The sequence below is a fragment of the Camelus ferus genome, chromosome 9, assembly GCF_009834535.1.
Source record: "Camelus ferus isolate YT-003-E chromosome 9, BCGSAC_Cfer_1.0, whole genome shotgun sequence".
In the NCBI taxonomy this organism is placed as follows: Eukaryota; Metazoa; Chordata; class Mammalia; order Artiodactyla; family Camelidae; genus Camelus; species Camelus ferus.
The window spans coordinates 14,440,618-14,454,784 of NC_045704.1; the positions used below are offsets into that span (position 1 = coordinate 14,440,618).

General features: G+C 55.0%; 1 protein-coding gene across 7 annotated transcripts; it reads left to right on the forward strand.

Annotated features, from left to right (window-relative positions):
- The first annotated feature begins 1,838 nt into the window (after window positions 1–1,838).
- MEIS3 (Meis homeobox 3) lies at window positions 1,839–12,461 on the forward strand. 7 transcript variants are annotated; one of them, XM_032485677.1, is made up of 13 exons: window positions 1,839–2,487; window positions 4,231–4,412; window positions 4,603–4,762; window positions 4,859–4,909; window positions 5,942–5,983; window positions 6,165–6,314; window positions 8,895–9,006; window positions 9,195–9,343; window positions 10,283–10,359; window positions 10,597–10,655; window positions 10,733–10,841; window positions 11,238–11,307; window positions 11,995–12,461. In XM_032485677.1, exons 1-13 carry the CDS (start codon window positions 2,476–2,478, stop codon window positions 12,013–12,015), a joined length of 1,194 nt encoding a protein of 397 aa, XP_032341568.1. In that variant the 5' UTR covers window positions 1,839–2,475; the 3' UTR covers window positions 12,016–12,461. The 7 variants fall into 7 exon arrangements, with proteins under 7 accessions (XP_032341568.1, XP_032341567.1, XP_032341572.1 ...); XM_032485676.1 differs by having other exon boundaries at window positions 1,840–2,487; window positions 5,933–5,983; XM_032485681.1 differs by having other exon boundaries at window positions 1,840–2,487; window positions 5,933–5,983; window positions 10,755–10,841.
- The last annotated feature ends 1,706 nt before the right edge of the window (window positions 12,462–14,167 follow it).

A 14,167-nucleotide genomic window follows, 5' to 3' on the forward strand; every position in this document is an offset into this window, starting at 1 on the left:
CCTATAAGAACACATAAGGACCGGGGGTGGGTATAACTCAAGCGGTAGAGCGCATGCTTGCCACGCACAAGATCCTGGGTTCAATCCCCAGAACCTCCTCTTAAAAATAGATAAATAAATAAACCTAATTACCTCCCTCCTCCCCCCATAAATTAAAAAAAAAAAAAGAAAAGAACACATAAGGACCCAGCCCATAATTTGCCAGGCAACTTGGAGCTCACAGGCTTCCTGACACCCACTTTGAGGTGATATCCCCTCCAGAGCCACCAAAGGGTAAAAACCCTGCTGTAGAAAAAGGCAGTGAGAGATGAATCCCGGAGGTCTTTCTCTTCTCTCCTTGGCCCTCTTCTGCCCTCACTGGCCTCCTTGCTGTTCCTCAGACACATTCCTGCCCCAGGGTCTTTGCACCTGTTGTTCCTCTGCCAGGAATGATCTTCCCCCAGACTTCCCCATGGCTCCCTCCCTCCCCTTCTTCAGGTCTCTGCTCAGCTGTCACCTCCTCTGAGGACTTGCCCTGTCCAGTTTTTATCATCCCCCACCCCCCGTCCTTATTCTGCTTTGTTTCAGAGCACTCATCCCCTTCAGTCATTATTTTATACTTACACATTTATTTCCTAGACTATTCTCTCTCCCTACACCATACTGGATAGCATGTAAGCACGAGGAGGCCAGGAAAGGTTGTCTTTTGTTCCCTGCTCTATCTCTGGAACACCAGCCGGCACACAGTAGGCGCTCAATAAATTTTTGTTGCAGAAATTTCTATCTCATTAGAACCCTGGTTTCCAAGGCTGCCTGGGCTGCCTGGGTCCCAGGCTCCTCCAGGAATCAGCTGTGGACCTGCTCTCCAGCAGAGACGTAACCAGGCGCATCATTCATTTACCCTCAATTTGGGAGATTCCACACCAAACACTTGGAGAGCCGTTGAGGGGAATTCAGACTAAGAAACGTCCAAAAGGCAAGGGTCAAAAATGGGCAGGGGGTAGAGTGATACCTCCAGGAGCACGTGCACGCGTACACACACACACACACACACACACACACACACACACCGGTGCTGACACTCCGATGTGCAATTTATATAGAAATTTGGACATGGGCGCCTACGCGTGCGCACGCGCGCGCACACACACACTTACACACCCAGTACTCACCATATACAGAGACAGAAATAACACCCCCATACTGGGCATGATCCAACAACCAGACACACAGACACAGCTGGGGACACACACACACAGATGACTTCAGGCACAGGCGCACAAGCATCCTTGTCTCCCGGGGGAGGGAAGTTAGTGGGGCTGGAGCAAGAAGAGAAACTACAATATGGGTTTTGGTTACTTCCAGATCTGTCTCAGAGAGGGGGGGGGGAGGGGGAAAGGGGCTGATAAGAGGGCCTGTGGAAGCCGGGGGGGGGGGGGGGGCGCCAGGAGAGAAGCAGAGATGTATGGGGCAGAGATGGGAGAGACAGGGGAAATTAGAGAGAACCGCAGAGACAGAGACTGAGAGACAAAGAGAGAAAGAAACGGAGAGCGAGAGAGACTTGAAGACCTAAAGAAAAGAGGGCAGCAGGGAGATGGAGAGAGAGAGACACGGGGAAGGGCGGAAAGGAGGAGGAAAGGGGGAGAAAGAGACAGGGACCTGGGGCGGCCGGGAGGGGGAGAGGCGGAGAAGACCCGAGAGCGGTGGCGAGGAGAGCGAGCGACGTGGAGAGAGGGAGGCAGGAGGGTGGGGACCGAGGAAGACGAGCCGCGGGGAGACACCGATACAAAAGCCGCCCCCGAGAGCGGCCGCAGCCCCCGGGAGCGGGGAGAGGGAGGAGAGGGGAGGGAGCCCCGGACGCTCCCGCCCCGCCCCGCCCCGCCCGGCCCGGCCCGCGGCCGAGCCGCCGGCGGACAGTGGGTTAAGCATCTCCGATGTGGAACTTCCGGATGTGACCACAGAGAGAGAGAGGGAGAGACCGGGAGAGGGGGAGAGAGGGAGAGAGGGAGAGACGGAGCGGCCAGCATCCCTCTGGCCCGCCAACGCCGGGACCCCGCACCGCGCTGGGAGCCTCCGCCCGCGCCCCGCCGCCCCCCGCCGCCCCGGGCCGGCGCCCACCGCGCCCCTCTCTCCCACGCCTCTTGGTCTGTGGGTCTCGGGTTGGTTCCATCCTCCCAGGACCCAGAGGAGGGACTGGGGGCCCAGGGGAGGGGGCCTCGGGCAGCCCTCCCCCGCCTTCTCGCCCCTTCCCTCGCTGGCAGGAGCCCCTCGCTGTGACCCCCGCGGGGGCAGGAGGCTGGGGGTCCATGCTCGGAGCCTCCGCACTGCCCGGCGCCTGCCGCTGACGGCGGTGGGGGTGGGGGGGCCGGGCACCCAGCCTCCTGCCCCACCCCCTGGCGTCGGCACCGCGGGCCATCTGGGGCCGCTGCCCCTGGCTGCGCCCTCCCCGCCGGCCAGGCCCTGGAGGGACCGGGGAGCTGTCGCCGGCATCAGCCCATGGCCCGGAGGGTAGGTCTGAGGGCAGGCACCCCTGTGCCCCAGCCCGTCGTGACACCCACCCCCCCCCTCCATCTCTCTCTGGGGAGCTCTGGCCCCCATCAGCCCCTCCCACCCTCTCCACCATGTCTTTCTCTGCCTCTTCCTCTCCCTGCCCCTCAGTCTCTCCTCTCTGCCCCTGGTCTCCCCCTCCATCTCGGGTCCTTTATTCTAGCCCCCCACCCCACCCCCGCTTCTTTTGCTGCCCTCCCCAATTCTTCTCCCTGGTCTACTTTTGTTCCAAGTCCTCTGGAGGTTAGGGGTGGGGACCGTGCTGGAAGAGGTGGATCTGGCTAGGCAGAGCCAAGAAATTCTCTCTTCCTGGTCCTGGGGATGGAGAGACAGGCGAGGAGGTGACAGTATACCTTTGAGGGTGGAGGGGGGCATGGACACCCGCAGGATGTGAGGATGTCTTAAGATGTGCGATGAACAGCAGGCAGAGGGGGCGCAGTTGAACTCAACTTCAGGGCTCTGGAGAAGTTAGGAGAAGAGGAAGTAAAAGACGGAGAGAAGGAAAGAGAGACACACACTCAGCCCTCAGCGCACACCCCAGAGAGGGGCAAGCACCAGCGATGGAAGGAACACATGCAGTCCCCCTCTCCAGTCCTTTTGCCCCTTTAAGCCTCAGTTTCTCCATCTCCAAAGAAAGGGTTGGATCTGGGAGACTTAAAGCGCCCTGGCTTCCCCAGTCCGTGTTCTTCCGTGATGACAGAACACAGAAATCTTGCTTTGGCGTTCTCTTTGGGGCTGTTGGGGCAAGTGTGTTTGTGTGGCTGTGCTGGGTTAGACTTTAGTTCAACAAGTGTTTATTGAATGTGTGCATGGATTTGTGCATTCCTGTATCTGCTGAATGTCTCATTCATCCATTCATTCACTCACTCGTTCATTCATCCCTGTGCCTGGCATTTGGCTGTGTGTGCGTGCGTGTATGTCATGGGTTCACACGGTGAGTGGAGTGTGACAAGTTGTTAAGACAGCATTTAGACGTGCATATTCGTCTGTGAAATGAACCAGAAGTGGGGGAGACTGTGTAGGCGTACATTTGTGTACAAACAAGGCACTGCTTTTATGGGCAGTGTTTGAGAGTGAGAATCAATTCCTCTCCCTCCCTCTCCTCCCTCTCCCCTCCTGCTTCTCCCTTTCTCTCTCTCTCTCTCTGCCCCCTGGCATTTTGCGTGTGTGTGTGTGTGTGTGTGTGTGTGTGTGTGTGTGTGTGTGTTTCTCTCTCTCTCTCTTTTTTGTCTCTCTCATCCGTTTTCTCTCCCTGTCTCCCCTCTGTCTCTCTCTTGCATCCCCCTCCCACATCTCCCCCTCTGTCTCAAAAATCTCTCCCCACCACTCTCTCCCTTCCTCACTCTGGGAGAGGCTGGCACTTACCAGCCAGTCAGTCCCTGACCCCCACCCCCAACATGATCCTCAGACTCCAGACCTGGGCCGGCCTCTCCTCTGGACCCTCCTGCCCACACATCAGGAATCTCTGATGGGACATTTTTTTTTTCACAGTCCGCGGGTACAAGGGAAGGCTTGAGGACAGGGCCTTCAATCCCACCCAGACAGCTCCATGGGACACTGGGAGCCTAAGAGAGCTGGGCTTGGACACAGGGACTGTAGAGCAGGTTGCTGTGGCGGGGAGAGGGCATCTCCTGGGTGCTAGAGTAGAGAGGTTTCTTGGTGCTGACACCTCCCTGGAGCTCTCCCTTTCTTGCCTCCCCCCAGTATGATGAGCTGCCCCACTACCCTGGCATCGTGGACAGCACTGCAACCCTGGCTAGCTTCTCGGAGGCAGTGTCCTCAGCACCAAGAGCCCCCGGGCCCTACGGCCCCCACCGGCCTCCCCAGCCCCCACCCTCAGGCTTGGACAGTGATGGCCTGAGAAGGGAGAAGGATGAGATCTATGGGTGAGTGGGGACAAGGCTGAGGGTTCCATGGGGTCTCATGTGATTTGCGCCCCCCACCCCTACCACTTCCTTTGTCTCTCTGGATATATTTCTCTCCCTCTGACTCTGTCTCACTCTGTCTCTGTCCTGCACCCCAGTTCCTCCATACTTTGCAGCCCTCATGAACTCTCTCCTCTCCTGCTTCCCCCAGCCACCCGCTTTTCCCTCTGCTGGCCCTGGTCTTTGAGAAATGTGAATTGGCCACGTGCTCACCCCGTGATGGGGCTGGGACTGGGCTGGGCACACCCCCAGGCGGTGACGTGTGCTCCTCCGATTCCTTCAATGAGGACATTGCAGCCTTTGCCAAGCAGGTGGGCACCCACCATCCGCTGTGCGCCGGGAAAGCCAGTGATGTGGGGTGGGCAGGAGAAGGGATCTGCTCTCCCTGGCCTCTCTCTTTTCCCCAGGTCCGCTCTGAGAGGCCCCTCTTCTCCTCCAACCCGGAGCTGGACAATCTGGTGAGACCTGGGCCCTCCCCAATGCCCCCTCCTCCGAGGGGGTCTCCTGTTCCACCCCCCATAGCCCTGGGGTTGGTCGTGGGAGCAGAGAGGAGACCACCTGACCCACATTCTCAAATTGTGATAACTGTTGCCCATTTGCAATGCAGTGTAGCCTAGAGTTTGAGAACAGGGACCTGATGGCCTGAGTTCAAATCCCAGCTCTGCACTTACTAGTTCTGTGAACCAGGGCAATTAACACCATCTCCCTGTGCCCCATTTTCCTCAACTGCAAAGTGTAGCTAGTAATAATTTCTATCTTGGAGGACTGTTGTGAATATATAATGAGTTAAACAGAGTCAAGCAGGTAGAGCAATGCCTAGCAGCGAGTGGAGACTCATTAAGTGTTGGCTATTCAATCAGTCAGAATTGAGCCCACACCACAATGAATGGAAGCCCTTAGCTGCAAAGGAGAGAGAAGAGAGGGGAAGAGAGGGAGATGGAGGGAGAAATACCCTGGCTTCTCCCTTCCCTTTGCTTTCCAGCTCCCACCAGGGCTTCCTATTGGCTGAACCCTTTGACAAAGGGCTCTGGGAAATGTAGTTTTCAGGTGAAGGGTGGGAAATGGATCAGAGGGCAAGCAGGCATAAGATCGGGGTGGTGGTATTACTACAGCACACCTTAGCTCACCCCTCACATGATGGCTCCTCTTCTGCCTCTTGCATCTCTTGTTTCTCTTCCTTGGCCTCTGATCTCAATCTCACACTCCCTCGTTCCTTAATTCTGGGTCTCTATCTCTGTACCCCTATTTCTCTCGGCCCCTGTCACTTTGACTCTATTTTCTCTCTCCCTCTCTTTGTCATTCTATCTGACTTTTTCTGTTCCTCTGTCTCTCTTCTCTCCTTTCTCTTCTTCCCTTTTCTCTTCCTCTCTCTCCTCTTCCTCCCCCTCCCCTCTTCTTCTCCTCTTTTTTCACCTCCTCCTCTTCCTTCTTCTCTCTCTCTCTGTCTCTCTCTCTCTCCCCTCTTCTGTCTCTGTTTTCAGATGATACAGGCCATTCAAGTGCTCCGCTTCCACCTGCTGGAGCTGGAGAAGGTGAGTGCTTCTCACTCCCCCTCATGCCCTCACTTTCCCCCAGTTCCTCCCCTTTTTGCCCCCTTCACCCCTCCTTCAGGCTCTCTCCCCACCAGAGTTGGAGCAGAAGGCCACCCCCATCCCTGTACACCCCAGCCCTGGCCCCCCGGGTGGCCCCCCCAGTACCCCGGTGCCCCCTCAGGTCCACGACCTGTGCGACAACTTCTGTCACCGCTACATCACCTGCCTCAAGGGAAAGATGCCCATCGACTTGGTCATCGAGGATCGGGATGGAGGCTGCAGGGAGGATCTCGAGGACTACCCGGCCTCCTGCCCCAGCCTCCCAGATCAGGTAGGCTCGGCATCAGATGGGGTACCAGCCATCACCCTGCAACCAAGGCCATGCCCAGAGAGCTGAGACCCAGCATGAGGGCACACACACCACCCCATACAGCCTCAGGCAGCCACAGTCAGACACAGCCTGACCACAGGACACGCACCAACTGTGCAACAGCTACACAGACTGTCAGACAGCTGGACAAAAGCACCCGCCCCTAGCCAACATCTGCAGATACCAACCATAGACTTGGCCACACCCACACAGGTTCACACACAGCGACAAACCATTCCACTCACAGCCAGGTGACAGCACACACCACATACTTAAACATACACACGCCCCCACAGCACAACAGCATCACAGATCACACAGCCTGATTGAGACACTGCCGTTCGAGAGGATGTGTGTGTGTACAGCACACACACCCCAGCCACACAACAGGCACAGAGCCAGAGATGGAGCCAAATGGCCCCAGATCTTGCCACGCAAACTCAGCTACAGCCACACTTACACCTAAAGTGACCACAGTGACTGCCCACATGCACACACCTGCTACCCTAACATTGTAACAATCCGACTACAGCAGGTGTGGGCACACACCATGCCATTCAGTGGCCACGTGGCCCCAGATTCATTGAATCTTGGAGGCAGTCAGACCACAGTTACATAGACAAAGGCACCCAGATGACAATCCCACAACAGCTGTGCAGATCCAACGAGGCCAACCCCTACAAGGCAGTCATGGTATCAACACACCCAGATGCCAAGTATTACACAACACGACACCCACACCCAGGTGCCAGGTAGGTGCCAGGTAGGTTCCAGGTAGGCACATGGCCTCACCACAACCAGGCAGACTCGAGCATGTGCACACAGCAGTCACAGATGAGCCTCAAGGACCCTCTGACCCACAGCCCATAATAAGCATCCTCTGAGCAGCACACCCTGTGTGTGTGCTGATCAGTTACAACTCCCTCCGAGCCAGAGCCATATTCCACATCTTCACACAGCCACTGACGGGACCCTTCCCAGAACGATGTTTTAAAATATAATAAAACCACATTAAACTATATTTAAGTACAAAAAAAAAAAAAAAACAGGCACCGACACATTCCCATGGCCATCTCCCACCCCAAGAGAGTCAGGGAGCTGCCCACCTGCCTGCTCATGCAAGAATCAGGATAACCACACACACAGTCTCACAAATAAGACATCAGCCCCTAGAACTACAGCCACAAACTTAGAAAAATAAATGTAGCCTTGCATTAGTCAGATGCAACCACTTGGTCACCTGTGAGAGTGACACAACCGTGCTGAAATACTGCTACGTGTCTCAGCTCCACCCATGTGACAGCCACAGCACAGACACCTCCTCTCTGGGGACAACCTTGCCATGGGGGCCCAGACGTAGGCACACTCATATGTGCCGCACAACAGTCTCAGGACAGCTTCAGGTACACTCCCAGCATCCGATCAGATCCAGCACCGGAAGGGCAGGGTGACAGTGACAACCGTGCTCCAGACCTAATGATTCTGCGGTTTGCACACAGCCCATCCCCCGTGCACACAAACTCAAATTTCCACATGGATGTTCCAAGCCCGGAGAAAACTTCTCTGAACTGCCATCTCAGGCTGATCCCTGGCAGGACACAGACGATGCATCCACACTGGGTCATTTGGAGCGGGGGGCTGATTACAAGAGAGGACAAGGTCTAGGATGTTCAACAGGGGCAGGTAGGGTACCCAGGGTTCAACCAGCAGGAGGCTGTTTCCATGCCCACTTCCACCCAATCTGCCTCCCAGCCATTGAATGAACCTCAAACCTAATGACAAAGAAGACTTGATGTGTCTCTATGGGGGGGCAGGAGAGTGTCAGCATCCTGGGACACAGAGCTGGGGTAGGGGCTGAATCCAATGTGTTGTCCGGTTCTTCAGAGTGTGTCAGAGTTTGGATAAAGAAAATACAGTCCCGGGCTCCCTGATCGGCAATTTGGAGCCCCCTGAAATCTCTGAAAATGGAAAGTTGTTTTTTTTCCCCATAAGTTTAGTGCAAACTCATTTGGCAGCAAAATCTGACCTGAACTAATGAGAGGCTATTTATAGCCTTTATTTATTCCACTTAGTTAAATATTCATCCATTTTGCTGCAGAAATGTTAATAAGTTTGATGACGAGTTTATGCCCCAGACCCTGCTGGGGCTGTTATGAAATACACAGTGTGTGCGCTGATTTACTGTCTAAAAATGTGAAAAGAGTTGAATTTTGAAACAGTACGGGCTCCCGAGGATTTCAGATAGGTGCTGGAGGTCTGTAGAAGCTCATCCTTATTGAGTAATTGCTGTGTGCCTTCGCGTAAGTTGACTCAGTGAACCCTTACTACATTCTGTGAGGTGGGGACAGTTACTGTCCTCCATTTTCCAGTTGAGGAAACTGAGGCACAGAAAGGTGAATCGACTTCCCCAAGGTCACACACCAGGAAAGAGACAGGGACAGGCTTCGCACTAGAAGTCCTAGCTCCAGAGCCCGTGGTCTTAGCCACTGTGCTATATTGTACCCCAGACCTTGGCACTGAATGCCAACTCCTGTTTTGCAGAATAATACATGGATTAGAGACCATGAGGACAGCGGGTCTGTACATTTGGGGACCCCTGGTCCATCCAGTGGGGGCCTGGCCTCCCAGAGTGGGGACAACTCCAGCGACCAAGGTGAGAAGCTTGAGAGGTGGAGGGGAAAGATGGGAGTCAGTCTGAGGATTGAAGTTAGACAACAGGTAGGACTTCCAGAGGGACAAGGACGACTGGAGTGTGGGGTGGGGCCTTGGGGGAGGGTTCTGCGTCCCTCTGTTCCCCCACCTTCCCTGTCCACAAACACAGCATGCCTCTCCTCTGCTCAGGAGATGGACTAGACACAAGTGTGGCCTCCCCCAGTTCTGGGGGAGAGGACGAGGAGCTGGACCAGGAGCGGCGACGGAACAAGAAGAGAGGGATCTTCCCCAAGGTAGCCACCAACATCATGAGAGCCTGGTTGTTCCAGCACCTCTCGGTGAGAGCCCTGGGGCCCCGGGTGTGGGGTGGGCACAGAGAGAGATGGAGAAGGATGGCCTCACAGAGACTGAGGCCCGGAGAGCTACCCAGGGACGGGAAGCTAAGGCAGGGGAGAAGTATGAAAGGAGAATCTCAAGCAGATGAGAACTGACAAGAGCAAACATCCATAAGCGCCACCTGTGGGCCAGGAGCCGCTAAGGGCTCTTGACTCATTCAATCCTTCCCCCAACCCCCAACCCAACAATTTGCCCACCCGTCAATCATCCACCTTCCAGCCAAATATACCCCGGGAGGGTGGAGCTGTTATTTGCTCCATTTTGCAAAGGAGAAGACTGAGGCCCAGAGGTTTCACAGCCAGAAGTGGGTTCAAACGCAGGCAGTTTGGCCTTGATCACTGCACCGCACTGCCTCGTGGAGAGGGTATGTAAAATAGAGAAAGGAAGAAAGACAGGGAGAGGCTGAAACAAAGATAGAGACGGAGAGATATGGGAGCACTGAATCAGAGCAAGATAGACACTGAGGGAGACTGAGTCACAGAGGTGGAGAGACAGACAGACAAGAGAGCCACAGAGAAAGATAGACTGGGACGGGGAGAGACATGCAAAGGGAGCTGATGGACTCAGAGAGGGTCCTTTCCTTGTGTCAGTGGAATCCCTCCCCCTCCCCTTGCAACTCCAGCTCCACCTCCCTAATGAGAGCTGGCCAATTAGCCTCTAATTGCTGGAAGAGATGGGGGCGCCCACGGGGCGTAATTGCCCGAAACTTGACTCTGCTTCCCTCCATTGGGCCCCCGGGGAGCACGGAGAAACTGAGACACGCTGATTCTCCCAGCCCTGCCCCAGCCTAGGCTTGCCAACCCCCAGGGACCTGGGCAGGCCAGGACTTGGGAATCAGATGGCAGCCAGGCAGGCAGGGTGACTTTTGCTGGTGGCCACAGCACCCGTACCCCTCAGAGGAGCAGAAGAAACAGCTGGCCCAGGACACGGGTCTCACCATCCTGCAAGTCAACAACTGGTGAGTGACAGAGGAGGCCTGGGCGGGCCTCTGGGCCAGAGCCCGGTGGGAGACCGGGCGCTGTCCGCGGTGCTGAAGGAGGCCCCAAAGCCCCTCGGAGCGTCTCTTCCTGCATCCTCTTTGCCGCCCCTCTATCTGTCCTGTCTTGCCAGTCCTCTCTCCGTCTCTATGTGTTCATTTCTGCCTCCCTTCTATTCCCTTTTTACACCCTGCTCCATTCCCATGACCCCCTCCCAGGTTCATTAACGCCCGGAGGCGCATCGTGCAACCAATGATCGATCAATCCAACCGCACAGGTACAAGAAGGTGGGGAGAGAGGGCCTAGTGTTCCTGAGGGAGTGTAAAAGCCTGGACCAGGCATCCTGGGGCTCAGCCTGCACCCTCAACTCTCCTAGCAGGGCAGGGTGCAAACTTCAGCCCAGAGGGCCAGCCCACGGGGGGCTACACGGAGACTCAGCCACACGTGACTGTCAGGCCACCAGGTAAGGCCCCTCCTCCTTAACTAAACCTTGCCCTCAGAAGATATGCCCCTCCTCCTTAACTAAACCTTGCCCTCAGAAGATATGCCCCTCCTCTAAAGGAAGATGCCCAACCATCTGGGATTAAGTTCTTGAAAAATACCGTGTTTCCTTTGCGTAAGAAGGGAGTTGGAGATGCAAATGCAGATTTCCTGGTCTCCTCATTTTTGTCTCAGGGTTTGCTTCTTCTAGGCTTTACCTGCCCACTGGAAGGCCCTGCTTTTCCTTAAAGGACTAGCACCCCTCTTAAATGATGACTCCGTCTGTCCTGATAGAGGAATTCCCTAGAGAAGGAAGGGGCAGTGGGGCATTTGGGTTTGTCTGGTGAAGACTCACTAACACCCCTCTTTTGTCTTCCAGGACCAATGGGGATGAGTTTGAACTTAGAAGGAGAGTGGCATTATCTATAAAAGCTGGATTCAGGAAAAATGTGAGTGTCCTAGGTCTAGGGGCACTGGTTTGGGGGTAGTGCTACTCTCAAACTTTTGTAAGACCTCCAAACTCCAGTAGCGAGCGCAGCCAGTATGGAGTCAGCCTGAGTTCCTGAACTGAGGGTTCTCCAAGGCTTGGTGGGAAGATGATTCATTCATTCATTTGTCCATCCATGCATCAACTCATGGCACGTCCTTGAGGAAGGGGGCATCTCAGCTCTGCCCTGACCAGCTACAGACAGGAGTGCCCCACTCTAGTGTCAGGGGACCTCTGGGACCAGGAGTGACAGAGGGAGCCTCTCAACCAGCTCCTCCATCAGGCTGCCTTTTCTCCCCCCCACTTCTCTCTCTACTTTTTTCTGTCTCTCCCCAACCCTTGCCTTTTCCTCTTTGTCTATTTCTCTCTCTCATTCTTTCTCTTTCCACAGCTCCATCTCTGATTCTCTCGATGTCTCTTCCTCTGTCCCATGGTCTGTCTGTCTCTCCTTGTCTTTCTTTATCACTTTCTTTGTCTTAACTGTCTCCGTGTCTCTTTTTTCATCTCTGTCTCTCTTTCACCTCCATTTCTGTTCTGATTCTCTGTCTCTGTCTCTCTGTGTCCCTCTCATGGTGGGGCTGATGGGGATGGCACAGAAAGCCTGATGTGGGTCCAGATCCTGACTTGTGCTCTCCTCCCCTCTCCACAGACCCTAACCTCTGGACTGTGACCGCCAGGCTCATACCTGGTTCTAGTTACCACCTGGCCCTCTGGCTTCAGGACCCCACCTCCTATGGCTCTCCACCCCAACTCAACGCCTACCTCCCTGGGGCCCTGCCAGGACATGAGGGGCCTAAGTGCCCACTTGAGGGTCTCTCAAGGACAAAGACAAGGCCTCCAGACCCTGACCCCACTTCAGCCCTCACCTCTGCCTGGAACCCAAGCTGAGACCCTGGACCTGGGTCTTAAGAAGATGGTGGCTGGGGGCCCCCCTGCCACAAGGACAGAGACGGGATTGAGGGTGGGCTGGGGCCATCAGAGAAGGAGGGTCACCTGGATCCGACATTTGGGGAGGTCCCCTTCATGCCCCCATCCCACCCCCCTTCCCCTCTCCCCCTACCTCCCTTCTCTGTTCTCTTCTACATTTTTTTAAAATGATAAAGTCTTAAAAAGCCACCAATCTGAGTTCATATGTCTCTTCCAAGATTCAAATTCTCATCAGTCTGAAGCTCAGGAATCACTGATTATAATGATAATCGATACTCTTTATCCTGCTTTCCCCCCAGGCCCTCTGTACGTACCATTAGGTATTGCTGTGTGACAAAACACACCAACACTTCGTGGTTCAGAAGGCCCATTTATTTTTAGCTCATTATTCTATGAGTTAATGTACTAGGCTCAGCTGGGCAGTTCTTGTGGCTTCAACAGGGCTCTCTTGTGTATCTGTGACCAGCCATGGGTCTGCTGGCTGGTTAAGTAGGGACAACAGGAGTGACTGGACTGTGTGGTGACACTGACCAGCAGACTATCTGATTTGTTCACCAGAGAATAGAGGCTTGGTTGGACTCCAAGAAAGAAAAGAAGGGCCCATAGCCTCTTGAGAGCTCAGATCTGATCTGTCTTTATCTCCACTGCATTCTCTTGGCCACCGGAAATCTGAAGGTCAGCCCAGATTCAAGAGAAGAGAAATACATTCCTCCCTTTACCGGGGCGGGGGTAGCGGGAGGTGCAAACTCACATTGCAAGAGATGTGGATACAGGGAGGGACAAAGAATTGCGGCCACTTTGGCATCAACCTCCACAGCGTGGCTCACTGATGACTTTCTCCATCAGCCCCATGGGAGAGGAACAGGCTGGGCGTGAAGAGCCTCACCTGTTGAGAGGTGCTGACGTGTTCAAATCCCGCCTCTGCAACCTAACAGCTGTGGTACCTCGAGCTAGTGGCTTCCCCTCTCAGGGTCTCAGTGTCCACGTCTGGAAAATGAGGATGGTAGCAATACCTACCTCGTAGGACGGCTGTGCCAGTTAGTGGAGTTACTGCAAGGAAAGTGCTGAGGATGGCGCCCGACAGGTAGTAAGTGATCTTGAAAGGCAGAGATCGTTATTTGTAACCTGAGAGACCGAGTCTGAGCTGATGGGCGGACAGAGCCAGGTGGGGTTCTCAGCTTTCCAGACCTGCTTCCCCAGAGAGGAGAGACAAGGTGGAATGTCTCTGTCTCTAGCCCTGTTTCTCTCACTCTGTTTCTCTCTATCTCTTTCAGTTTCTGTCTTTCCCGACCCCAGTCCACACCTTGGAGTTCTCTGCCTTCCTTCTCTTTCTGCATCCTGTTGAACTCTCCCTCAGAGGAGGACCTTGACTTCTGCTCCTCCCACCCATCCCCTTGGGGTCCCTCCCCTGAGTGCCCTCAGCCCCTTCCCCCAGATCCATATGGAGACATCTTAGACCTCTCGGGGCCGCCTCCACCCCATCTGCCCTGGACACGTGTGTGCGTCATGATGGGTGTGGGGGCATCATGAGAAATGTGTTCTCCTGAGTCCCACCAGGGGGACCCAGACTGAGATTCACACAGAGATACACATGGCTGCAAACAGATACAGCTGATGCCAAGATTCCCGGGTACATTCAGAAACAAGCAGAGAAACACAGCCACACCCAGACACGGAAGCACACACACACACACAGGCTCGGAAACTCAGGGCAGAGCCACAGGTCAGCCACCCACAAACGTACGTTCTCACACACTCACACATGCCCAGACATGATCACACAGCTGACCTCCCAGTCACAGACACGCATGTTCACTCACACTCATGCTCACACACGCCGATGTTCACACTCTCCCAGACACACACATCACACCTGGGGGCAGGGTTGCCCACAG